Here is a 25,429-nt window from a genome sequence, read left to right as displayed (position 1 = left end):
GGAAGATCTGGAAGGGTTGAAGGGGAAAAATACTACCAAAATATATTATGTAGAAAAATTTAAATAAAAAAATTTAAAATGTAATTAAAAACAGTAACAAAAAACAGCAAATGTAAAAACTGTAGATACCACCAAGCAAACAAGTGACAGGAGACTAACACCCCTAGGGCACCTTTATTGGGAAAGCAGTTCCCCTGATGCCTGGACCTCTACCCCACACATCCCAGAGCTGGTATGAGGCCATATGGAGTTTTGTTTTGTTTTTAGAGACAGGTTTTTCTGTATAGCCCCGGCTGTGCAGAAACTTGCTTTGTAGAACAGATTAGCCTTGAACTCGAAGATCTGCCTGCCTGTGCCTCCCAAGTGCTGGAATTAAAGGTGTGCGCCACTACTGCCTGGCTGGATCGTTTTTTTTTTTTTTTTTTTTTTTTTTGGTTTTTCGAGGCAGGGTTTCTCTGTAGCTTTGGTGCCTGTCCCGGAACTAGCTCTTGGAGACCAGGCTGGCCTTGAACTCACAGAGATCCGCCTGCCTCTGCCTCCTGAGTGCTGGGATTAAAGGAGTGCGCCACCACCGCCCGGCTTCATTTTTTGTTTTTGTTTTAAAATAGAATTTTAAAAAATAGAATGACTGGTATTCAGTCAATGCTCCCCCCTCCCAGACAGAGTTTCTTTGTGTAGACCTGGCCATCCTGGAACTAGCTCTGTGTAGACCAGGCTGGTACTGAACTCACAGAGATCTGCCTGCCTCTGTCTCCCAAGTGTTGGGATTGAAGACATGCACCACCACATCCTGGCTTAGAACAGGCTTTTCTTAAGGGTAGTGTCCAGTCTACACAAGGGGAGCTTATGCTGGGGGGGGGGGGCTAGCATGGCATACATCATACCCAGCAATCCTGGAGTTCCTGAGCTTCTTTCCCAAGCTTACTCCTGTTTGCTCGTTGTATCCCTTGGCCCCTAACCATGCTTATTCATGGTTCATATCACTGTGTATCTTACCTCCCTTGCTGATTCATTCTGTAACTCTTTACTAGAGGCTGGCTGTGCTAGCAGCATGCAAGTTCAAGTTCAGTTTGGATAACATAGTGAGATCTTGCTTCTTTCCCCTACTACCCTGCAAAAACTCCTTACTAGAATCCATTCACTGTGGAATAACAAGTCCTAAACTTTTAAAACCCTTCTCCTGAGGAGAGGGTCTTCTGGATGACTAAGGAGTGCATACACAGACATTTCAAAACTGGCTTTAAACATTCATCAGGGTGCCACATGGAGGATCTGGGATGAGAGACTGTTACATGTGTGAGGCTGGGATGCCCTGAGAGACATAAAAAGGGGACCCATGGGACAAGACTGCTGGGGTGCCCCCACCCCTACCACAGAACAAGAAAGTAGAGTAGAGGCCCTCTCTGGAGGGTCTCAGGGATATATAGGAGCCAGTCCTCCCTTGGAGGTAGATCGTCCGGGAAGGAACTGAGGAGTAGCTCCCACGGTGGCAGGGGCAGGCGGCGGCTTCCTCAGTGGTACTGCTGGTAGTTGGGATAACCTGGGGCCGGAGCTCCTTCTTTAGGGGTTAGCTGGTTGGGGTCCTCCAAGAATGGGGGTGCTAGAGAAGGGAGAATGAGGTAATGAGGTGAGGAAGAATGGAGAAGGCTGACAATGCTTCCTGACTCTCCCTGACCATTGCCCACCAGGTCCTCACCATTGCGGAACTGCTGGGCGGTATAGCGAGTGAGAAGGATACCAACACCCTCGATGAGGGCCAACAGGATGCCCCCCATCATGGCAGAGCCCACCATAGCCAGCGGACCACCTGGGAGGCAGAAAAAGAAACAGAGCTGAGGAAGGGCAGGCAGAACAGGGAAAGGACTGGGGGCGGGGGCTGGAGGCACTCACTGCGTGCAGCCAGCACTGCTCCAGTCAACGCTCCACTGGTGATGGAGTTCCAGGGGTCTTCTTTGCCCCGCAGCCGTACAAGGCCACAGTCAATGGTGGAAAACAGGCCTCCCCACACTGCAAAGCTACCTGTAGGGGGATAGAGGCCTAATCAGTGAGTACCAGAAACTCTGAGGATCTGTATATCTCAACATCTGGCAACTTCCAAGGTCTGAAGACTGACCGAGAAAGGGGCTTCTGAGACTGTAAGATGTGGCTCAGCAGTAGAGTGTTTGGTTAGGGAGATCCCCAGCGAAACACACAAGCACACACATGCACATACACAACACCCATGGCTGGCATAATCCCAGCACCTGGGGGGCTCAGGCAGGAGACTGCAAAGAGTTAGAAACCCATAGAATGAGGGCCTGTCTCAAAAAGAAAAGCAAGTTGGGAGAGTCACATAGCCTGTAGAAAGTCATGGGTTAAATGTCAACATCAAATACAAGAGGGAAGAAAGTCCAGACATAGAGACAGGTGGAGGCCCTTATGCAACACTCCATCTTTCCCACTGTGAAGAGTTCCCCATTTAATCAGGTTTGTAGTAATCATCAAAATCCTTTCACTTTTAGTTGGTAAATGGATACAAGCAGATTAACCTTTCATACAGCTTTCAATGAAGCAACTTCCACCCTTTCTTTAACTATCACATGGAGTTGGAATTCTGGTTTTGATTTCAGAGAGAAGGAAAACAGGACAGAAAAGCCAGAACACAAGATATATATTAAACATGCATAATCTAGAAATCCAAAATGTTTCAAAACCTACAACTTTTTGAGCATGATCATGATACCAGTGACAGAAAATTCTAGGCTGACGTCATGTAACATGAAACAGGAAAAATGCAGGAGAATGCTGGCCGGGGTGGTGCACACCTTTAATCCCAGCACTCAGAGGCAGAGAGAGGCAGGCGGATCTCTTTGAGTTCGAGACCAGCCTGGTCTACAGAGCGAGTTCCAGGACAGCCAGAGCTACACAGAGAAACTCTGTCTCAAAAAACCAAAACAAACAAAAAACTCTGGAGGTGTACAACTGCAGTTCCAGCTACATGGAAGGCTGAGGAGATCACCGAGCCTAAGAGTTAGAGACCAGCCTGGAAAACATAGAAAGCTCCCTCTACTTGTTGTTTTTGATTTGGTGGTGGTAGTGGGGAATGGAAGTCAGGGTTTCAAGCCAGCCAAGTACTTCCTCAGCCCTCAGACTCCCCGCATCTCTCCCTCTTTTTTGAGACAGGATATCATGTAGTCAAGACTGGCCTCAAATCTTTCTATGTAGCCAAGGATAATCTTGAAGTTCTGATCCATCTGTCTTCATCTCTCAAATGCAAGATTACAAGTGGACACCAATATCCCCAGTTTTTATGCAGTGCTGGGGACTGAACCCAGGATTTTGTACTGTTAGGTAAGTACTCTACAAACTGAACTACATTCTCAGTCTTGAGACTCCATCTCTTAATTTAAAAAGAAATATATAGTGTTGGGAATCTGTTTTAGTGATAGAGTACTTGCCTAGCATGCTCAATCCATCCCTACCATAAAACAAGAAAAATACATACATATGTGCGGTTTTTTGTTTTGTTTTCTCTTTTTGTTTTTCGAGACAGGGTTTCTCTGTGGTTTTGGAGCCTGTCCTGGAACCAGCTCTTGTAGACCAGGCTGGCCTGGAACTCATAGAGATCCGCCTGCATCTGTCTCCTGAGTGCTGGGATTAAAGGAGTGTGCCACCACCGCCTGGCCAAAAGCATATTTAATTTTTTTTTTTTTTGAGACAAGGTTTCTCCGTAGTTTTGTCTGGTGCCTGACCTGGCACTAGCTCTTGTAGACCAGGCTGGCCTCGAACTCATAGTGATCCGCCTGCCTCTGCCTCCCAAGTGCTGGGATTAAAGGCGTGCGCCACCACTGCCCAGCTATATATGTGTTTATAGTGTATAAAATAACACTTTGAGGCTGAGACAAAATTAGTGGTAGAGCACTTGCCTAACATGCTGAAGGTCATAGTTTCAATTCTCAGTATCTCAAAATAAACTAATTATGTTTTTAAAAAGAGCTGGGCATGGCTCACATCTGTAATCTTAACACTTGTGGGGCTGGGGCAGAAGGATAACCTTGAGTTTGAAGCTAGCCTGGGCTATAGAGTGAGACCTGTTTCAAAAAACAAAGATATTCAAGATACTTAAGTATGGTGTATATAAAACACAAGTGAATTTTGTGTTTAGACTTGGGTCTCATTTCTAAAATATCTGACTATACATATGCAAATTTTATAAAATCCAAAATCTTCTGAAATGTGAAACACTTTTGGTCTCAAGCATTTTGGATAGGAATATTCAACCTGTAATCAAAATGTTTATTGCGGGCTTACTGTGTTCTAGTACTTTTTTTTTTTTTTTTTTTTTTTTTTTTTTGGTTTTTTGAGACAGGGTTTCTCTGTAGCTTTGGAGCCTGTCCTGGAACTAGCTCTGTAGACCAGGCTGGTCTCGAACTCACAGAGATCCGCCTGCCTCTGCCTCCCAAGTGCTGGGATTAAAGGCGTGCGCCACCACCGCCCGGCTCTAGTACTTATTTGAAGTACTGTGTCAGTTGACTTCTGCAACTTTAAATTAGGTAATATTATCAAAATGGGCTTAGCATAGTAACTAGCATTTAGGAAATACTACGTGAGTTCTTTTTTTTTTTTGGATTTTCGAAACAGAGTTTCTCTGTAGCTTTGGAGCCTGTCCTGGAACTAGCTCCTTTTTTTTTTTTTAAAGATTTATTTTAGAGCCGGGCGGTGGTGGCGCACGCCTTTAATCCCAGCACTCGGGAGGCAGAGGCAGGGGGATCTCTGAGTTCGAGGCCAGCCTGGTCTACAAGAGCTAGTTCCGGGACAGGCACCAAAGCTACAGAGAAACCCTGTCTCGAAAAACCAAAAAAAAAAAAAAAAAAAAAAAGATTTATTTTAGGGGGCTGGAGAGATGGCTCAGAGGTTAAGAGCATTGTCTGCTCTTCCAAAGGTCCTGAGTTCAATTCCCAGCAACCACATGGTGGCTCAAAACCATCTGTAATGAGGTCTGGTGCAGGCAGATCTGGTGCTGGCCTGCAGGCAGACACACAGACAGAATATTGTATATATAATAAATAAATAAACATTTAAAAAAAAGAAGTATCCTTTCTCATATGAAAAGATGAAATTTAAAAAAAAAAAAAGATTTATTTTATTTATTGTGTATACCGTATTCTGCATATATGCATGCATGCCTGCAGGCCAAAAGAGGACACCAGACTCATTAGAGATGGTTGTAAGCCACCATGTTGTTGGTGGGAATTGAACTCAGGTCCGTTTAGACGAGCAGATGGTACTCTTAACCACTGAGCCATTTCTCCAGCCCCAAGGAACTAGCTCTTGTAGACCAGGCTGGCCTCGAACTCACCGAGATCTGCCTGCCTCTGCCTCCCGAGTACTGGGATTAAAGGCGTGTGCCACCACCACCCGGCTACGTGAGTTTGTTTTAACACTACCTGTTGGGTGGTCCATGCTATCATTATCAGATGAAGTTTGAGGAAGGTATGCTACTAGCGTTAAGGTCCCCTAACAGGGAAGAGGTGAGACATAGATTTAAATTGCACAATACCCCAGGCGTGGTGGTGCAAGCCATTAATCCCAACACTCAGTAGGTAGAGACAGGGCTATGTAGAGAGACCCAGTCTCAAAATAAACAAACAAACGGCAGAAGACACAATCTTGTCCTTTCACATTAACTGTTGGGAAATGTCTCCATCCCAGGAAGTTCTAGTCAGACTTCTGGACCTCTACAGAGGATCAACTACCTTCAAAGTTGCTATCATGTCTTTATGTTCCCCCAATCTCCTCACCTCCAATCTGGGGTGCTCGAATCCTCACAGCATTGACACTACCTCTGAAGCGGTGTCGTATTCCCTGGAGAAAGCAAGGAAAGGGTTCAACGTAGGGGTAAGCCCACTGGCAAGGCAGGGTTTCTAGCCTATACAAGAAGAGGTGCTGGGGGGCTGGAGAAATGGCTCAGCGGTTAAGAGCATTGCCTGCTCTTCCAGAGGTCCTGAGTTCAATTCCCAACAACCACATGGTGGCTCACAACCATCTGTAATGAGGTCTGGTGCCCTCTTCTGGCCTGAGACATACACATAGACAGAACATTGCATACATAATAAATAAATAAATATTTAAAAAAAAAAAAAAGAAGAGGTGCTGGGTGCTTACTGGTGGGCACTTGCATAGAGTGAACAAGGCCCAGGGTTCTTCTACTCCCAGCACTGCAACAAAAAGAGGGAAGACATGGAAAAGCTGTTAGATGCATAGCAGCAGCCAGAAACGCAGGAGAATGGGGAATATACAACAAAGAGTGGGGTTGGTAAGTTTTATTCATCTGTTCACTTGTTCCTTCAGTACACAATGAGTAGATCTTGTGCGCCAGGCTTCATCTTATATGCAGGGGTACAACAAGGAACAAGGTACTCTCAGCCTCTTGCTTTGGCAGCCGTGCTCCTTGTTGTCAAGTCTTCCTATCACAATGGACTCTTCTCCCTCTGGAATTCAAAGCCCAAATAAACTCTTCCTTCTATTAATTGCCTTGGTCATGGACTTTATCACAACAGAAAAGTAACTGATATATCCCAAAAGGTTCACACCCATTTCATAGAGGAGCAGGCACCCTGTCCATCTTTAAGTCTTAGAGTAAAGCTCATGAGTCTAAGTCCAATTATCTCCGTGGTTGAAGGCCATCTTGTTCTAAGATTTATTTAGTAGTGTTCTGCCTGCATGCATGTATGCCTGCATGCCAGAAGGCACCAATGATCTCATAGATGGTTGTGAGCCACCATGTGGTTGCTGGGAATTGAACTCAGGACCACTGCTCTTAACCTCTGAACCATCTCTTCAGCCCTAGTTCAAGGCAATCTTTCCAGTATGAGGCTTTGCAAAAATTAAAAATAACAAAGTTACACCGGTCTATGATGGTGCATGCCTTTAATCCTAGCACATGAGAGGCAAAGGCAGGCAATTCTCTAAGTTTGAAGCCAGCTTGGTCTACAGAGCAAGCTCCAGGACAGCCAGGGCAATACAGAGAAACCCAGTCTCAAAACAAAGCAAAGGTTTGCGTGTGCCTGTGTGGCATATATACACATGAAGGTACAGGTGTGTGAATGTGTGGAGGTCAGAGGAGGACATCAGGGGTTTTCTTGCTTTTGGCCTTGAGACAAGGTCTCTCACTGAGTCAGAAGCTCCACTTCCAGCTAGGCTGACTAGCCAGCAAGTTCCTAAGATATGCCTGTCTTGTGCCCCACCCCCTCCAATGCTGGGGTTATAGGCACAGGCAGTCATGCCTGGCTTTTAACATAGGTGCTGGGGAATCAAACTCAGGTCCTCATGCTTGCAAAGCCAAGTACTCTTATCTACTGAGCCCTCTCTCTAGCCCCTTCCCATGTTTTTAAAACAGTGACATGTAATAAAGTCTCCAAGGGCAGGGGGGCTTAAGGGAAGAGGTGGAATTATATTAAAAGGTCCCCCCATTCAATGTAAATTTGTCTCTCTGTCAAACTTCTGTCATTTTTTTCTATAATAGGATTTAAACTCAGAGTCTGCTTTGAGGTAAAATCTACATTGCATACACATTTAAGATTTGATGCTAACCTTTTTCCTTTTATTCTGATGCTGAGGAATGAACCAAGGACTTCTCTCTCTCTTAACCAACTATTCTACACCACTGAGCTATGTATTTGCTGTGGAACAACCTTTGTACACTGTAAATATGTATTGTTCTCATTGTTAATAAAAAGCTGATTGCCTATAGTTAGGCAGGATTTTTGGGACAGAGAGAATGCTGGGAAGAAGGAGGAGAGAGTCAGAGGAGCTGCCAGCCATACAGAAAGGAAGCAGGACATGCAGGAGATAAATGCCACAAGCATTGGGACAGCACATAGATGAATAGAAATGGGTTGATTTAAGTTGCAAGAGCTAGACAGTAACAAGCCTGAGCTATTGGCTGAGCATTTATAATTAATAAGTCCCTGAGTGGTTATTTGGGAAGGAGCTGGTGGAACAGAGCTGATCATGGTGTCGTGGTCCCCTGGTCCCAACAAAAAACTCTGCCTACATATACTTCTAGCCCCTAAGACTGTTTCTGACAGTACAGCATTTCCACAGAGGTCCAGCTAGATAGTTGAAGAATAGAGTCCCTCAAATCATAGATCCAGGAGCCAGGCCCAACAAGTAGGTGAACAAGCAACAGAATGATTGTGTTCAGAGCAGGATTCTATGTCAGCAAGACTGCAGACTCCCACACCACTGGGGGAAGGCCCAACTCACAACAGGGGCATTGCGAAAGCCCTTGATAGCCTGGAAGACTCCACCACCAATGACACCCATAGTGAAGGCTCCACCGCAATCATCCACAATCCGCCATGGGCTGCAAGCAGGAAGGAAAAGATTGGGTTAATGTGAAACCCTTGCCCTGCCAAGCCTGGACTCTTTGGAACTTGGAGAACCAAAATGGGAAGCTCACAACTGGTAAGAAACAACTCAGATAATAACAAATTAGTTCTGTCTGTTTTGATACAACCCACAAAGCCAGAAAGGAAAGCCAGGCAAGGTTCCACATACCTGAAGTCATAATACTTGGGAAGTTGAGGCAGGAGTATCACGAATTGGAGTCCAACCTGGGTTATAAATGGAGACCCTGTCCCAAAAAGAAAGTTTGTGCAGCTGGACAGTGGTGGCACACACCTTGGCCTTTAATCCCAGCACTTGGGAGGCAGAAGCAGTTGGATCTGAGTTCAAGGCCAACCTGGTCTACAAAGTGAGTTCTAGGACAGCAAGGAATACACAGAGAAACCCTTTCTGGAAAAGCCAAGAGAGAGAGAGAGAGAGAGAGAGGAGAAACTTTGTGTTCTGGGTGTGCCATGCCTTTCATCCCAGCACTGCAGAGACAGAGGCAGGTAGATGTGTGTGTTTGAGGTCAGCCTGATCTACCCAGAGTTCCAGGACAGCCAGGGCTACACAGCAAGAGCCTGTCTCAAAACAAATAAACAAGACCTAAAGGCTTTGTAAATATATCTGTGACAGAAAAGTGGGAAAATTTTTACTTTTTCTCTTTTTCTTTCTTCCTTTTTTTTTTTTTATTTTGAGGCGGGGTAGCCTTCCAAATGCTGGTCTTATTACTGACAACCAAGCATCAATCAAACTGTTCTGTTGCTATGGAAAAAAAAATGAATTGATCGGTACAAAGATTTGGCAGGTTTCAACAGTGTTAATTAGCTAATGTTACTTAAGCAAAGCAGAACAGGGTGGCACTCTGTTCTCAAAAAAAAAAAAAAAAAGGCAAGCACGTTCAGGGAAGCCGTGTACAGTGTCCTTTAAAAATCTAAAACAGAAAAAAAAAATCAAATGAAGTTCCAGGTTCCACCTCTTAGCCCACAGCCACAGTGGGTTCATACATGCCCTATCCGGAGTCAAAAACCAGTCTGGGAAAGTCACGCGAGGAAACCCTGTGGGTTTTGGCACCACGCCTCTCCTCCCCCGCTGCCGGAATGGATTTGCCCAGAGTTTCTCTTTTGGCTCACGAAAAGGGTCTAGGAGAACAGTCAGGGTAACAGTGAGGTGGTTTGTCCCATACAGGGACACTCCACTCTGGCGGGTTTTAACGAAGTCTAAGTGGGCGGAGCCATGCCGGACGCGCTGAGGTACTGAAGTTTCTAAGCCTCCCGCGTCAGGGACTTGGCAATGGAGCCGTTGCCTTCCCCGCCCGCCTCCCGTGGTTGGCCTGGGCGTCGCAGGGACTGTCCCGAAGCCTGTGCCCATGGCCGTACCAAGGTTCGCGAGCGTACTCCTCCATGGCGCCTGGAGCAGTCGGTCGCACTGGCGAGCCACTCCCCCTCCCCTCGGACCGCCCACAAGTGCGGAGGCGTCGTACGTAGGCCAAGGAAACAATTGGTTTTCCTTGCTTACGTAAGGCCGTGGGCGCGTTCTTATTGGCTAGACAGGCAGGCCACGTCCGTTCCCTGTAAGCCCCTGGCGTCGACCAGTTAACTGCGTCTGGGGAGAGCGGGGAGCATTTTGTTCGTTTAAAGGAGAGCCCTTCGATATTGGTAAGTATAGTGACAAAGAGGGAGGGGAGGGCAAGTGACAGACTTTGCTTATTCGCGTAGCTGGACTGGTAACGGCGGGGTAGAAGCTTTCTTCTAGAGCTGGAGATGGTGTTGTCATTTTTGCGCCCCCATCCCAGCGCCTTGGTTCCTCCCACTGTGGTGACTTGGAGGAACGTTGGGTGATCCCATTTGGGGTTGCGGGTGTGTTACACTTGGTCCCTCCGGCGGTGGGCGGAGCCTTAGCCTGGAGAGGAACTGGGTCTTCGGTGCATCCGGTCCCGGTGCCCCAGTCCGTAGAGTTCTGGTGGTACTAGCCCAGACCATACCGCCACGTATTTCTTTCATCTTTTAGCCCGCACTTTTGTTCTGTCCTTCGAGCTACTATTGGTGCAGTCAGGTAGGTGTGTGCGGGGTGGGGGGGCGTCAAATGAGCACTCGCTGCCGTGTGGTACATTTTTACTGGATATCCTGATTGGAATGTTTATCGGCTCTGCCGCTGTCGTGTGATGCATGGTTACTGGATATCCTGACTGAAATGTTTATCGGCTCTGCCGCTGTCGTGTGATGGATGGATACTGGATATCCTGACTGGAATGTTTATCGGATCTGTCTTTCAGTACCGTCTGTCGCTTCCTAGGTCTGGCCCCACAATGCCGCTCCCGGTTGCACTGCAGACCCGCTTGGCGAAGAGGGGCATCCTCAAACATTTGGAGCCCGGTGAGAAAGCAAATAACAGATGGGTCTACCATGTGCCGGTGTTACCAGACGTCTGTTGTTCTGTTCTCTAACCCCGTCCTGCCCCTCTCAAGCCCAGGTGCATGCTAAGCAGGCGCAAACCGTCGTCCCCAGCCCCGAAGCACACACCTTTTCCACGCTTGCGTTGCTGGCGTCAAACTCAAACTCTTGGATGTGCTCTACTATTGAGGCTTCGTTGTTAATACTTGATATCTTGTATGGCCTGGCAGGCATCTTAACGCCAATATAATTTCCTGGTATCCATTACTATTGCATAGTAAGTACTGTGTGAAGCGTAGACTGGAGGATAGAGTTTAATTTAACTCATGAATAAAGTGGGCATGGTGGCATGTACCAATTGTCTCAGCTACTTAGGAGGCCGAGATAGGAAGATGACTTGAGCCCAGGAGATCAAGGCCAGCCATGGCAACTTGGCGAGACCCAGTCTTCAGAAACTAAAGCTAAGCTGCCCCGGCGGTGGTGGCACACTCCTTTAAAACGCAGCACTCCGGGCCAGATATTTTTTTTTTCCGCACACTCCAAAAATAACTAAAATCCAAAGGGGTGACTACTTGCTATTAATGTTTGAGACATGGTTTTGGTCTCACTCTATAGTTCTGGCAGGCCTGGAACTCATGTAGATCAGGCTGGCTTTGAATTCACAAAGATCTGTCTGTCTCTGCTTTTCTAATGCTGGGATTAAAGGTGTCCACCACCACACTGGGCCAGTATTTATTTAATAACAGTGATATATTCTGCAGTCTCTGTTTCAAATATAGTGACAAGGTGTTAATGCTTTGTGCTTTTAACCCAGCAGATGTACTGTGATGATAGGCATAACCTATTAACATTTATTTGGGGCCACCTAAGTGCCTGGTACATATATTAATAGTCTAAAATGATCATTTATCAATTAGGTTTATGAAGTGGCATTTCATTTGTATTTTAATAAATAAAACTTGCCCGAGGATCAGAAAAGTAAAACAGCTACACTGGCCAGCCTCACAGACCACGCAGCAATAGCACACACCTTTAATCCCAGTAGCGCCGGGCGGTGGTGGCGCACGCCTTTAATCCCAGCACTCGGGAGGCAGAGGCGGACGGATCTCTGAGTTCGAGACCAGCCCGGTCTACAAGAGCTAGTTCCAGGACAGGCTCCAAAACCACAGAGAAACCCTGTCTCGAAAAACCAAAAAAAAAAAAAAAAAAAAATCCCAGTAGCTACACTAGCAGTGGTGGTGCACGCCTTTAATCCCAGAACTAGAGAGGATTATAAAACGGGAGGAGACAGCTCTCAGTCTCATTAGCAGAGGTAAGAGCCAGTGACTGGCTGCTTTGCTTTTCTGACCTTCAGGTTGAACCCCAATTTCTGTCTCTGGGTTTTTATTACCTGTGCTACAGGTTTACTGTATTACTAGCTGCTAATTACACATTATTGCCAATAATAATAAAATCTGGCGTGAGTTTTGACCCATATGGTGTGTTAGGCACTGGAAAGTGCATCATAATACTGTATGGATAACTGACATCTATTACAGGACTACTTTGGGCCAGCCACAGACTTTGTACCTAAGAGTGCTAATTTTTTTTTTTTTTTGGTGAAGCTAGGGTCTGAATCCAGGGTTTTAGGCAAACCCCATATCATTTTTTTTTTTTTTTTTTGGTTTTTCGAGATAGGGTTTCTCTGTGGTTTTGGAGCCTACCCCATATCATTTTTGTTTAAGTCTCTTGAGTACTGAGCCCATTGCTGAAAGCATATATCTATTTGCACTCTGAGTATCACAGAAGTTTGTTTTGTTATGAAAATGTACATGACCCAATTCTACACCCTAGTCAAACAGTCCTTTCGGGAAGGATGTGAACTCCTCTGCTGAGCAGCCATTGTTTAGACTATTTCCAAGGCTTCTGTTTCCTTGTATGAGCACCATGCCGGTGTTATTCTGTTGCCCTAGTGGCCATCTCCACTCATCAGTCACAAGATTCATAAAGGGATCCAAGCCCTGAAGAATTCCTTGTACATGTCTTCCACCATTTAATTTCAATGATAACTTCTTGTTCATAAATTTCTTCAGTTCGGGAGGGTGGGCCTTGCTCATAGTGACTCTTCAGCCAGCTCCGCATGGGAAGGAGCAGGTGGCCTTGCAAAAGTACACGCAGCAGGCCGGGTGCTCGATAGTTTATCTTTTATTAGCAATAGCAATATGGATGATCATATGTGACATTTCTTTTGATGTCACTGGGCTGGGATGGGTTTGGTTTTTGGAGTTTTGAGACAGGGTTTCTCTGTGTAGTGTTGGCTGTCCTGGAACTCACAGAGATCCTCCTGCCTCTGCCGCCCAAGTGCTGGGATTAAAGGTGTGTATTCCACCACCAATTTGGCATGGCATATGCATTTTATTGTTGGTTATACCCACAGCTGAAATCTGTTATGGGCCTACTGATAGCCAGGCATTGAGCTGATAATAAACACCATTTTTATTCTATCACCAGGTATCTTGCTGCAGGCTTACTATATGTTAGCCCTTGGGAGTAGATTCAGAGCAATGTTTGAATTAATTCCTTGCTGTACATGACTCAGAAACCTATCACAGTTCAGAAGGTGAATAGGTGACCCATTGTTTTTAGGCAACACCCCTGCTATTTATTTTTTTGGTTTTTCGAGACAGGGTTTCTCTCCCCCCTGCTATTTAAACCCATTCATTTGAATAGGTTTGGATGATACAGGGCCACATGGTATCTGAACTCAGGAACTGGTAGGTTTTTGAAGATTCTCTATCAAATGTCAATGCATAGCTCTGTCTTCTATGTACAGTGGTGTAGATGTGAGTGGTTATGGCCCCAGGCCCTGAGTATAGGAAGAGAATCCCCGGGGTTCTTTTTTTTTTTGATTTATTGATTTATTGTTTACACAGTGTTCAGCCTCCTTGTATGCCTGCAGGCCAGAAGAGGGCACAAGACCTCATTACAGATGGTTGTGAACCACCATGTGGCTGCTGGGAATTGAACTCAGGACCTCCTGAAGATCAGCCAATGCTTTTAACCTCTGAGCCATCTCTCCAGCCCTCCCTGGGGTTCTTAAACTGCTTTTCTGTCTCCCTGTTCTTGCAGAGCCAGAGGAAGAGATTATTGCTGAGGACTATGATGATGATCCTGTCGACTATGAGGCCACCCGGTTAGAGGGTCTGCCACCGAACTGGTACAAGGTGTTTGACCCTTCTTGGTGAGCCTACCAACATAAGGCAGGAGGGATGGCTGGCTTTTCCCTTCCTGTGTTAATGAGGAAGGTATCTGCTATGGAGCCATGGAGAAGATCTAAGCAGAGGTCAGGGAAACAGTTGACATAGGGGACATCTGTGCTGACGTTCCCTTCCCTCTCACTGCCCACAGTGGACTCCCCTATTACTGGAATGTCGAGACAGACCTCGTGTCATGGCTCTCACCACATGACCCCAACTTTGTCGTTTCCAAATCTGCCAAGAAACTGAGGACCAATAATGCTGGTGAGTTGGCAAATGCATGGGTATCTCAGTGATTCTTACAGTCTCAGAGAGGGGCTGAGGAGACCATATGTAGAAGAGAGGGCTTCTGACTTCTGTGTTACCGCAGAGGCTGAGGACAAGTTGGACCGGAATCATGAGAAGTTGGACAGAAATCATGAGAAGTCAGACCGAAGTCACGAGAAGCCAGACAGGAGCCATGAGAAGGCAGACCGAAACCATGAGAAGTCTGATCGAGAGCGGAGCTATGACAAAGTGGACAGAGAGAGAGATCGGGACAGGGAACGAGATCGGGACCGGGGGTATGACAAGGCAGACCGGGAAGATGGCAAAGACCGGCGCCACCATCGCAGAGAGGAGCTAGCTCCTTACCCCAAGAGCAAGAAGGGTAAGCAGGGCCGGGCGGTGGTGGCGCACGCCTTTAATCCCAGCACTCGGGAGGCAGAGACAGGCGGATCTCTGTGAGTTTGAGGCCAGCCTGGTCTACAAGAGCTAGTTCCAGGACAGGAACCAAAAGCTACGGAGAAACCCTGTCTCGAAAAATCAAAAAAAAAAAAAAAAAAGAAGGGTAAGCAGATCAGGTTGGGACTTGGATGAGTCAAGTGAGGTACCAGGGCACAGGAATGTAAGGAACGCATATCTAGACCCCGCCTCCTGGAGAACGGTGCTGTGGGCCATGGTAGCCCCTGGCACTTCTTCCTTGGGAGAAGGGGCTCAGTGATCTGGGGCTCGTTGGACCTTAATTGAAGAATTTAACCACTTATTTCTATAGCGGCGAGCCGGAAAGATGAAGAATTAGACCCCATGGATCCCAGCTCGTACTCAGATGCACCCCGGTAAGTGAAACCCCCTGCCAATCCTGGCTTTTCATGCTTGTCACTATACCTGTGAACAGCACCTTCCTCCTGTATTTATCCCATTCTTTAATCATGCGCAGTTGGGAAAATGTCCACTACACCCTTTTCCTGTCCTCTAATTCTCTGTTGTCCCCAGGGGCACATGGTCAACAGGACTACCCAAGAGGAATGAGGCCAAGACAGGTGCCGACACGACAGCAGCTGGGCCCCTCTTCCAGCAGCGCCCATACCCTTCCCCAGGGGCTGTGCTCCGCGCCAACGCTGAGGCCTCCCGAACCAAACAGCAGGACTGACCCTTTGTTTGCTGTAGCTTTGGCAGTTTGCCTTCCTGCTTTCTTCCTTGTGGCTCTGGATGTAGGGCCCAGAGCTTCGCACATGCTGAATAAGTATCCCACAAATGAGCTACACTCCCGGCCCCCCTAATTGTTTGTAATAAAACCTTTGTTGTGGATCATACTGAGGAGGCTTGAGTGCTTCCTTCCTTTCCAGCCTTCCCAACCCAAGCTGACAAGATGCAAAACACATTTTATTTGCAGAAACTCACCTAAGAAATACTGCAAAGTAGCGGGAGTTGAGGTGGGCCCATTAACAGGTTAGTCATGTCAGCCCTATGTGGGGCAGGGTTGGTGGGGACAGGGAGTTCCCATGTCTACCTCACCCTACCCCTAATACTGATAAGAGTTTAGTCCCAGCTGGGCCAGGGCAAGAAGGGAGAACGAAGGCAGGCCAGCATCTTCAATTCCAGCAGCTACGAGCCCTTCACCTTGGTGAGCAACCTGTGGTGAACACGGGAAGGAAAGAGAAACACAGAAAGCTGGGGTGGGCTGGCAAGAGGGTTCCCCAAGCAAGCGAAGGTGGTAGTAGTAAACTAGGGATCCTGGGGTTAATATCGGTGCTTATGTGAGAGAGCAGGCCCCGGGTCAGAGAGCTACACATGCGCTAAATAAATACATCTTTATTTGGCATTGGGTATCCTGACATGTTCATTACAGTTCCTTAGAAAACAACACCCTCCCAAAAATCAGAACAAATTAATCAAAAATAAAGATCCAATGGCCCTATTTACAATAGCAAAGACAGCCCAGGCACCTTCCATGCGTGTATTTATGCACACACGCGCACGTACACTCACACACACAGGCACACACATCCGGGATACAGTTAAGGAGTTAATAAGCTTTGGGGAGTGCGGGGGTGCAGGTTCCATGATTCATCAATTCTGACACCCGCCATGAAGTAAGGGTGTTTTAAACAGCCAATGGGGCTGAAGAGTGGGACTGGCAGCTTTATTTTTCCTCTCTGGATGTTTCAGAAGATAATCAATCCTTCATCCGTCTCTTCAATTACGTAAGATTCAGCCACTTCAGGATTTCCCCTCCCCATTTCCCCAACACTCTGGATCATTATTAATCTGATTATCACAAATGCCCAAACTACTGAACAGCGAATGGTGCTTATTGCACCCTCCCCAACATGAGCTGATACAAAATTCTCAGCTTGTGCCTCTCTCCTCACTCCAGGCACTTACAACAGGCCGATCTTCAAGGGTCTCTGTACCAGGGAAACTGCCCAAAAGCCACATCAGAGACCAAGCTGTTGACATGATCCAGGATGGTGCAGGAGAGAAGGCCTCACACAATAGGAAATGGAACCCCACGGGTAGTCATTAGTCGTTACTGAAGAGCTACAGGGCTTTTGTCCAGTCTGCAGGATGGCTGGGATGAACTGTCCCAGGCATGAGAGACAGGACATCTCCAGCAGAGGGTCGTGGGGAAAAGCCTGGAATAGCAGTGCCCCAACCCTGTTCCCAAAGAGGTTAGCCTTGGTCAGAGGAAGCTGCTCAATAAAGCTCCTTCAGGAAAGGGGGGGTCCATCTACCAGGAAGGCTCATATCCCTAGTTCCATATCCCTCTAGAAGTATGGGAGAAAAAAACCCTCCAACCCCACAAAAGTCAGGCCCTGGCAACAACTTTGGACCTGCAGCAGCCCAACCCCCTCCACCCAACCCCCTACCCTGGCTCCCCCAGCTACTACCAGCTCTCACTTCACCAGCACTGACTTTGGCAGAAAGGGCTCCGTGATGAGGTCTCCTCGAGAAGACAGCTGCGGTGGTGGTGGCTGCCCAGGAGGCTGCTGGTGAATGCAGGGCCCAGAGGCAGAGGCAGAAGCAGAGGCTATGGCTTTGACTGCACCTCGGGGGAGGCTGTAGAGGTAGACGGCACCAATGACCAGCCCAGCGCCCAGGGCAAATAAAGGGTCCAGGTGGAAGCCAAAGAGGCGAATGGAGGCAACAGTGGACAGCACAATGGACAGGGAGGTGGCAAAGCCCTTGAGGATGTTATCAGCATACTTGACAACGACAGCCACCAGGAGCCCACCAAAGGCTTGGTTTAGTACCACACCCCAGACAGCAGGTGTGTACCCAAAGAAGAAGCCTTGATGGGCTACAGCAGTGCCGTCAGCCCACCAGAGCCCCACCAGGCCCAGTGCTGTGCCAAAAAGGCCTAGCTGTAGGTTACGCAGCCATACAGAACCTGAGCTGCCTTTGAGGATCTTCTCAAAGTAGACCCCTGCGAAGCCTGAGGAGAGGCAGGAGGCCACGACAGCTGCTAGTCCTGCCCCGGGATTCTGATCCAGTGGCCGAGGGCCACCGCTACCAGCTTGCTGTGCCTGGACAATCGCAACACCAGTGAATAGCAGTACCAGGGAGGCCCACTGCAGGCGTGAGAGGCTGCGGTTCAACATGAGCACGGAGAACAGTGCTGTAGTCAAAATCTTCAGCTGATATGTCACCTGCAAGTTGCATATGGAAGGCACTGAGGGCTGGCCCCAACTCCCGGGAAGTGCAAGGGGCAGGGGACAGTACCCACTGTGGCTCTTCAGGCATAATGAAAAGGAGAGGTGGGGTACATGACAATAAAATTAACCAACCACTGACTACTGACTAATTTGTGGCTAACTAGTTCCCAAAGCCCCTCCCAGATGGCTAGGAATACAGTCAATAGGTAACGAGCTTGCCTAGCATACACAGACTGCTGGCTTCCATCCCCAGCACCAGATGCACTGGCATATGCCTATAATCCCAGCACTTGAAAAATGGAGGCAGGAGGATCAGAAATTCAAAGTCATCCTTGGTTATGTAGAATCAGAGGCCAGTCTGGGCTAGAAATGGTCTCAAAAAAGAAAAAAAAGAACCTCCAGGCCAGGCAGTGGTGGTGGTGCATGCCTTTAATCCCAGCACTCAGGAGGCAGAGGCAGGCAGATCTCTGTGAGTTCAAGGCCAGCCTGATCTATAGAGTGAGTTCCAGAACAGCCAGAGCTGAGAGAATCCCTGTCTTGAAAAGCAAACAGAGGAGACTCCATGGATCCGCTGCCGGAGATACATACTGGACCTTTGCTGGTAGGCCACAACCTCATGGTGATACACAGATTAATAGAAATGGGTTAAATCAAGATGTGAGAGTTAGCCAATAAGAGGCTAGAACTAATGGGCCAAGCAGTAATTTAATTAATACAGTTTCTGTGTGGTTATTTCGGGTGTAAGCTAGCCAGGCAGCTGGGAAAAACAAGTGGGCCCTCTCCCCTTACAACAATTGGCACTCCAGTGTGTTCAACTAACCCCACGTAAAACCTGAGAGGGCTTGAAAAAAGGAATTCTAGACAAAAAAAAAATAGAAAAAAAGAAAAACAAACAAACAAAAAAGAAAAGAAAAAGAACCTCCCAGTGAGTTACAAAAAGGTAGCTGTGCCAAAGTGTATATTTTCAGTTTTCCCAGCATCCCCCTTATTCCCAATTTTGACACATATGGAAGCCAAAGTGGAGGGAGTTCCAAGAATATTCTGAAAGTGACATAGTTCCTGCTCTTTACAGACCACCTCCCTCCGTCTCCCTCTCCCACTTCCCCAGGAGCTATGCTGGGCTGGGGGCTCACCTGGAAAGTGGCAGCTGGCAGGTTGGAGATGGCAACATACTGGAGGTTATTCTGCAAGGTATAGATGAGAGACGGCACCGCAAGCTTGAGTGTGTCCACATACTGCACCAGGACAGCCTCATGGAGGAAGAGAACCAGGTGCTTCACATTACCTATGTGGGAAGAAGGTCTGCTGAAGATTGGGACCAGGCTTGGCCTCTTTGCTCACCTCCCAGTCCTGCCTTCCCTCACCGCCTAACCACTCTCCCCCTCCTAGCAGCTCAGTTTCTTCTACAGTAGCACAGCAATGCCAATAGGAACTTTTTCTGAGTTTGGCCTGGTGGCACACACCTTTTATCCCCACCCCTGGGAGATGGAGGCAGGTGGATCTGGTTAGTTTGAGGCCAGTGCCAGACCAGCAAGGACTACATAATGAGATTATGTCTTTTAAACAAAAACCTTTCTGATAACAGAACTTAATGGCTGCAAAGGGGAATGGTGGTATAGTTCAGGGGTTGGGCGCTTGCCTAGCAGATGTGTGTGTGTGTCCCCAGGTTCTACCCCAACACTGTAAGAAAAAAAGACTAATGCTCACAAAACTATTATCTATCCCACTATGCCTGCTATCAACCAGTCTACCCACCTGAGAGCTACCTCCCTGGCATGAACCCATTCAGGGCAAGCACTTGACATGTCTGTACAATGAAATAATTACCAGTAACTAGAAGCATGTGACATAGAGCTTCTTGGTTCCTGGGCAGGGGTATACAACTATCTCTCAGAAGGGAGGTTTTAGATTTGTTTGTGATTCGTCCAGGGCCTCACACACCACTGAGCTACACATCCAATCCAAGGCTTTTAAACATCCTAGTTCCTTAATGGTCCACGAGCCACTTGAGGACAGAGTCCATTTCCCATCAAACAAATCTTTTTTCTCAGCCCTAGACACATTAAGCTGCCCCCGCCCTATGAATGAATGCAGCCCTTTTTCCTTTCTTCTCAAAACAGAGTCTCTCTATGGAGCCTGGGCTGGCCTCAAATTCTCCACCATCCTTCTGCCCTAGCTTCTTGAGTAAGCACCAACATGTACCAGTTGAATGTAATCCTTTTTTGTTTTTTGTTTTTTTGAGACATGGTCTCACTTTGTAGCCAAGACTGGTCTTGAACTCAGAGATCCACCTTGCCTGTCTCCCAAGTGCTGTGATTAAAGGCGTTCGCCACCATGCCAGTTCTTGATCATTAAATAAAAGTCTGGTTGAGAATTTCTACAATTAACTGAGTATCATTTCCTATGTAATAAGGTCTATGTAAAGCTCACCACGTTTTTTTTGAGACAGGGTTTCTCTGTAGCTTTGGAGCCTGTCCTGGAACTAGCTCTTGTAGACCAGGCTGACCTTGAACTCACAGAGATCCGCCTGCCTCTGCCTCCCAAGTGCTGGGATTAAAGGTGTGCGCCACCACCGCCCAGCTAAACTCATCACATTTTTAGTTTTGGTCTTTGAGATTAAACTTAAGACCCCCAAGTGTATTAAGCACATTCTTTACCAACTGAGTTATATACCCAGCCCTACATCTTACTATTATTTCATTTAGACAGATTTCATAGAACCCAAACTGGTGTTTGGGTTATCACCAACTAATTCAAGGAAAAGCAAAGTGAGCAGAGAGTGATGAAGTGCCTGTACCTGCAACCCAAGCTACCACAGAGGCAGAGGGAGGAGGGACACTTTAGCCCACCAGCTGGAGTTTAAGATGGGTCTAGTTAGTGCAGTGAGATCTTGTCTCAAAAGGGGAAAGAGAGGGAGAGCCAGACGGGCAAACAAATTGAATTTGTGGGTCATCATGGTGGTGCATACCTAAAATCCTCATATTTGGGAGGTAGAGGCAAGAGGATCAGGAGTTCAAATTCAAGCTCAGCTACAGTGTTAGAAACCAGCCTGGGCTATCTGAGATGATCTCAAAAAAAATCAAAATAGGGCCAGCAAGATGGCCCATCAGGGTAAGGGTACTTGCTGCCAAGCCTGACATGAATTCCCAAGACCCATGTGATGGAAGGAGAGATTCAGTTCTTTTAAGTTGTCTACTGACTTCCACATATATGCATAGCACATGGGTGCCCACCTCCCAAATTAATAATAATAATAATAAACTGTGGATAAAAGCTATTGTTGCCAGGTGGTTGTGGTGCATGCCTTTAATCCCGCACTCAGGAGTGAGGCAGATCTCTGAGTTCAAGGTCAGCCTGGTCTACAGAGTGAGTCCCAGGTCACTCAGGGCTGTTACACAGAGAAACCCTGTCTTGAAAAAAAAAGTAAGAAAAGAAAGAAGGCATTATAACTTTGAACACTTATGAACCACTTAATCTTTTGGGTTTCTGATTTGTGTGTGGGAATGTGGACGGACTGGTACCCTCCTCCATGCATGAACAAGTGGACAACAGAGGCTGATATTGGGTGTCTTCCTCTATCACTTTCCACCTTATTATTTTTTGCTTGTTTGTTTTCGAGACAGGTTTCTCTGTGTAACAGTCCTAGCTGTCTTTTTTTTTTTTTTTTTTTTTTTTGGTTTTTCGAGACAGGGTTTCTCTGTGGTTTTGGAGCCTGTCCTGGAACTAGCTCTTGTAGACCAGGCTGGTCTCGAACTCACAGAGATCCGCCTGCCTCTGCCTCCCGAGTGCTGGGATTAAAGGCATGCGCCACCACCGCCCGGCTAGTCCTAGCTGTCTTAGAACTAGCTCTTGTAGACCAGGCTGGTCTTGAACCCACAGAGATCCACCTGCCTCTGCCTCCCGAGTGCTGGGATTAAAGGGGTGTACCCCCCCCCACCATTTTACCCATGAAGCCATCTTCCCCGTCCCTAATGTTTTGGTTTTTGCACGCACATGTGTGTGTATGTGTGTGTTACTGGGGATGAACCTACAGCCCTAAACAAATTAGGCAAGTGTTCTACAGCTGGGCTACATTTCCAGTCCTTTTATCTGTATTATGTGTGATGCATGCGTTTGAGTGTGGGCATGCACAGTCCATGGTGTGGAGATTCAAGGACAACTTAGAGGCTAAAGTCAGTTCTCTCCTTCCATCATGGGTCCTGGGAATAGAGCTCAGGCTGTCAGGATTGCATGGCAAGAGCTTTTACCTTACCTGCTAAGCTATCTTGCCAGTCCTATGTTTTATTTTGAGACTAGGTCTTACAAAGTTGATCAGGCTAGTATTGAACTTACGATTTCCCTGCCTCAGCTTCTCAAGCAGCTAAGATTACAGACCTGCACCATCAGGTCTTATTTTGCTTTTTTGTTCATTGGTGGTTTGGGGGTTTTGTTTGTTTGTTTTGAGGCAGGATCATGTTTCCTGCCAAACACTTTTTATTTGGATTTTTTTTTTTTTTTTTTTTGGTTTTTCAACACAGGGTTTCTCTGTAGCTTTGGTGCCTGTCCTAGAACTAGCTCTTGTAGACCAGGCTGGCCTCGAACTCATAGAGGTCCTCCTGCCTCTGCCTCCCAGTGCTGGGATTAAAGGCATGCGCCACCACCGCCCAGCTTTGAGACAGGATCTTGCTTCAGCCTAGGAAGACCTGGAATTTATGATCCTCCTGCCTTAGATGACAGGTATGAACCACCATACCTAGCTTTATTGTTATTTCATCATGTATGATTTTTATTATGCTTCCTTGTTTTAGATAGAATTTCAGATAGCTCAAGCTATCCCTGAACATTCACTACATAGTCAAAGATGACCTTGAACTTCTGATCCTTCTGCCTTAGATTATAGGCATTTATCATAACTGTTTTATGTAGTGCTGGAGATCAAACCCAGAGCTTTATATATGCTAGGCAAGCACTCTATCAAGTAAGCTACACCAACTCTAGGTATTATAATTCCACTTATTGCTTGTTTTCTTGTTTTGCAGCTAGCCTTGAATTCATGGAATTAACTGATGCTATGCCTTAGTGTGCTGACCAGCTGCGGTTACAAGTGCAGATGTGTAAAAGATATGTAGATCAGCAGTGAGCAGCTAGCTTTCTGACAGGGTGGCCAGGAGTTGAGAGTTGTGAGCCTGGATAATGTGTGGAAGGATAGCTTTACTATTTTATTATTCTTTCTGACTCTGTGTGTGTGTGTGTGTGTAGTGGAATTCTCCATATTCTTTTCCCTTTCTCTCTCTCTTAGACAGAATCACATGTAGCCCAGGCTAGCCTTGAACTTCCCATGTTATCTTGAGCTCCTCGTCGTCCTGCCTCCACCTTCCAAATGCTGTTACTAGAGGCTTGTGCCACTACACTTGGCTTCCACGGGATAAAGTTAAATCTCTGAATCGCTGCTGAGTGTTCTGTTGCCTATTGGGCAGACTATGTCACTACTGCAGTTCCCAGGTTTAAGGGACATACAAGTGCCGAGGCAACTTGGCACAGCTGGAGTGGCAAGGAAGCTTAGATGGCACTTACATACTCCGCAAGCACTTTCAGAAAGATTCTCCCAGAAAACAAGCCTCCCCGGCGTGCTTACACACAGGGAGTCAGATCAACCACCCAGCCCCTTCCCTGACTCATACCCCTCTTCTGTGCGAAGAGCAGCAGGAGACAGGTGACACCTTTGAGTACTTCAGCCATGACTACAGCGGTGGTGGCAAAGAAGCGGTCCCCAGGCAGTGTGCGAGCATATCGAATGCTAAGGATGAGGGAGGCATTCTGGACCACCAGCACAGCTAAGGATATGTACTTGAGGCGCCGGTGAGCTGTAAGGAGTGGAAGGGACATAGAAGGATGGGGTCAGAAGCTGTCAGGGTTTAGCCACACACCTCCCCTCTCTTCTCAATCAAAATCCTTCCAGCCACTGGAACTTCCTCTGCCTGCCCTTCCTGACTCAACTGAGAATCTGATTCCCTACCTGTTTCCACACCCTCAGTTGCCGGCAAGTGCCAGACAGGGTCCCATTCTGGCCAGCTCTTACTGTGGAATCCCTAGTAGGGTGTGAGGAAATGGCCCTGGACACACATACCCACTTCTCCCTCCCCGGGGAAGCAGCTCTTTCCCAGACAGCATTGCCCGTATTTACTGAATGCGTGCAGCATGCCTACTACTGTGCTATGGGATTCACATGGATTCCCACCCAGCATTTGGTCTCTGAGGGTACTTTGAAACATCCAATTTTGTGGATGAGCAAATTGAGGATTTCTATGAAATGATGTTTCTACTTGCAGGACTGTCCCATAAATGAAATATCAGAATATAATGAATGGGGCAATTGTTTAAAATGCCCACCTCCTAAGAACTGTCCTACTTTCCTATCTCCTACAATGGTTACCCAACAGTCTGATTACCTTAATCACACACGGAAATACTTCCCTACTGCTGTACACCCTCCTCCTAGCCAAAAAACAATTCTTTGTTCTACCCACACTGACAATGAGCTCTCTCTGCTATATAGGACTTGGCACCCTCAGAATGTTCTTTCCCTGACCTATAAGGAAGGAACCCTCCCACCTCAACATAAATAGAACTATCTCCATTTGGATGGGACAGCCCCAGAACATACTCTCCATGTAATGAAGGACAGCCTCATGCTCAAAATGGACCCACTAGTCATACAAGGATGTGCCCCACCCTGACAATTTATAAGGTCCCTTTATAAGGAAGAAACCACCACCCTAAGAATCGTCTCCCTTCTATAAGGAAAAACTCCTACCCCAGAATCCGTCTCTCCCTTCTGCAATTAAAGATTGCCCACAGCCCCCGAACATTCTCAGTGGTCTTAGCCTCCTCAAAAGGAAATTTCCCCACACATCCATAATGGTCTTTATTTCCAAGTCCAGGGCCCCCGGCACAAACACCCACAAAACGACCGACTCCTACCTGCAACCTACAATGGTCCGTTTTCTCCTCCCTTCTTCCAACAACACACACACACTCTCGCTCTCACATACACACACACACACACACACACACACACCACACACACGTCGGTCCGTTCACACGAGATGCCGCTGTCACTTCAGCCAAGGATCATTCCACCCCCAAGGTCCCCGAACTCCGCCCGGCCAACTGCTCTCTGCCTGAGGTCATCTCACCCGCTGTAGCGGACCCAGACTCCAGCACGCCCGCGGACACGGCCCCAGGCCCGGCCGCCGCGGATGATCCGCCAACCCCAACCGCTGCCATGTTGGCATCTGCCCGTCCCGTCCCCTCGGCAACAGCAGGCTACTTCCGTATCCATCACGTCCGCTTCCGGACCTCCGGCGTGGAGGGCGGGGCATTAGCTGGGATTGAAAGATGGTGTTTTTAGCCCATTCCAAGCCTGATTCTAAAATGGTGGTTTCGGACTTCCCAGATTCCATCAGCTGGAGACCAAAGACGCCGGAGACCCGTCTCCCACAGCCTTTACACATCTATTGGCACGCTCGCGACACTA

The 25,429-nt window shown here is 47.4% G+C and overlaps 3 protein-coding genes across 7 annotated transcripts; 1 reads left to right on the top strand and 2 right to left on the bottom strand.

The window, feature by feature from the left end:
- Nucleotides 1–1,222: 1,222 nt before the first annotated feature.
- Timm17b (translocase of inner mitochondrial membrane 17B) lies at nucleotides 1,223–9,807 on the bottom strand. The gene is made up of 6 exons (XM_057759745.1): nucleotides 9,747–9,807; nucleotides 8,248–8,347; nucleotides 5,781–5,844; nucleotides 1,891–2,019; nucleotides 1,697–1,807; nucleotides 1,223–1,600 (listed from the first exon to the last, which is right to left on the bottom strand). Exons 1-6 carry the CDS (start codon nucleotides 9,770–9,772, stop codon nucleotides 1,512–1,514), a joined length of 519 nt encoding a protein of 172 aa, XP_057615728.1. The 5' UTR covers nucleotides 9,773–9,807; the 3' UTR covers nucleotides 1,223–1,511.
- Nucleotides 9,808–9,895: 88 nt separating this feature from the next.
- On the top strand, nucleotides 9,896–15,564 carry Pqbp1 (polyglutamine binding protein 1). 5 transcript variants are annotated; one of them, XM_057759440.1, is made up of 8 exons: nucleotides 9,946–10,025; nucleotides 10,378–10,422; nucleotides 10,663–10,742; nucleotides 13,869–13,980; nucleotides 14,148–14,260; nucleotides 14,367–14,645; nucleotides 15,030–15,093; nucleotides 15,251–15,564. In XM_057759440.1, exons 3-8 carry the CDS (start codon nucleotides 10,676–10,678, stop codon nucleotides 15,405–15,407), a joined length of 792 nt encoding a protein of 263 aa, XP_057615423.1. In that variant the 5' UTR covers nucleotides 9,946–10,025; nucleotides 10,378–10,422; nucleotides 10,663–10,675; the 3' UTR covers nucleotides 15,408–15,564. The 5 variants fall into 5 exon arrangements, with proteins under 5 accessions (XP_057615422.1, XP_057615426.1, XP_057615423.1 ...); XM_057759442.1 differs by having other exon boundaries at nucleotides 10,643–10,742; XM_057759439.1 differs by lacking the exon at nucleotides 10,378–10,422 and having other exon boundaries at nucleotides 9,896–10,025.
- Nucleotides 15,565–15,637: 73 nt separating this feature from the next.
- Nucleotides 15,638–25,397, bottom strand: Slc35a2 (solute carrier family 35 member A2). The gene is made up of 5 exons (XM_057760540.1): nucleotides 25,089–25,397; nucleotides 23,574–23,756; nucleotides 19,047–19,198; nucleotides 17,174–17,907; nucleotides 15,638–15,890 (listed from the first exon to the last, which is right to left on the bottom strand). The coding sequence occupies exons 1-5, from the start codon at nucleotides 25,177–25,179 to the stop codon at nucleotides 15,863–15,865; spliced, it is 1,188 nt and encodes a 395-aa protein (XP_057616523.1). The 5' UTR covers nucleotides 25,180–25,397; the 3' UTR covers nucleotides 15,638–15,862.
- Between the last annotated feature and the right edge of the window lie 32 nt (nucleotides 25,398–25,429).

Source organism: Chionomys nivalis, chromosome X (genome assembly GCF_950005125.1).
Source record: "Chionomys nivalis chromosome X, mChiNiv1.1, whole genome shotgun sequence".
NCBI lineage: Eukaryota > Metazoa > Chordata > Mammalia > Rodentia > Cricetidae > Chionomys > Chionomys nivalis.
Note: the sequence above shows the minus strand (reverse complement) of the source record. Positions and strands in the feature narration are given on the sequence as shown.

Coding starts and splice junctions, on each gene's coding strand:
- Timm17b (XM_057759745.1), bottom strand. CDS start 9,772: ATGGAGGAGTACGCTCGCGAACCTTG. Junction 5,845..8,247: donor GCTTTCGCAATGCCCCTGTT/GTGAGTTGGGCC, acceptor TGCTTTCTCCAG/GGAATACGACACCGCTTCAG. Junction 1,601..1,696: donor CGCCCAGCAGTTCCGCAATG/GTGAGGACCTGG, acceptor TCCCTTCTCTAG/CACCCCCATTCTTGGAGGAC.
- Pqbp1 (XM_057759439.1), top strand. CDS start 10,676: ATGCCGCTCCCGGTTGCACTGCAGACCCGCTTGGCGAAGAGGGGCATC. Junction 10,743..13,868: donor CCTCAAACATTTGGAGCCCG/GTGAGAAAGCAA, acceptor CTGTTCTTGCAG/AGCCAGAGGAAGAGATTATT. Junction 14,646..15,029: donor TTACCCCAAGAGCAAGAAGG/GTAAGCAGGGCC, acceptor TTATTTCTATAG/CGGCGAGCCGGAAAGATGAA.
- Slc35a2 (XM_057760540.1), bottom strand. CDS start 25,179: ATGGCAGCGGTTGGGGTTGGCGGATCATCCGCGGCGGCCGGGCCTGGG. Junction 19,199..23,573: donor GCTCTTCGCACAGAAGAGGG/GTATGAGTCAGG, acceptor CTTCCCACATAG/GTAATGTGAAGCACCTGGTT. Junction 17,908..19,046: donor TGCCAGCTGCCACTTTCCAG/GTGAGCCCCCAG, acceptor TGCAACTTGCAG/GTGACATATCAGCTGAAGAT.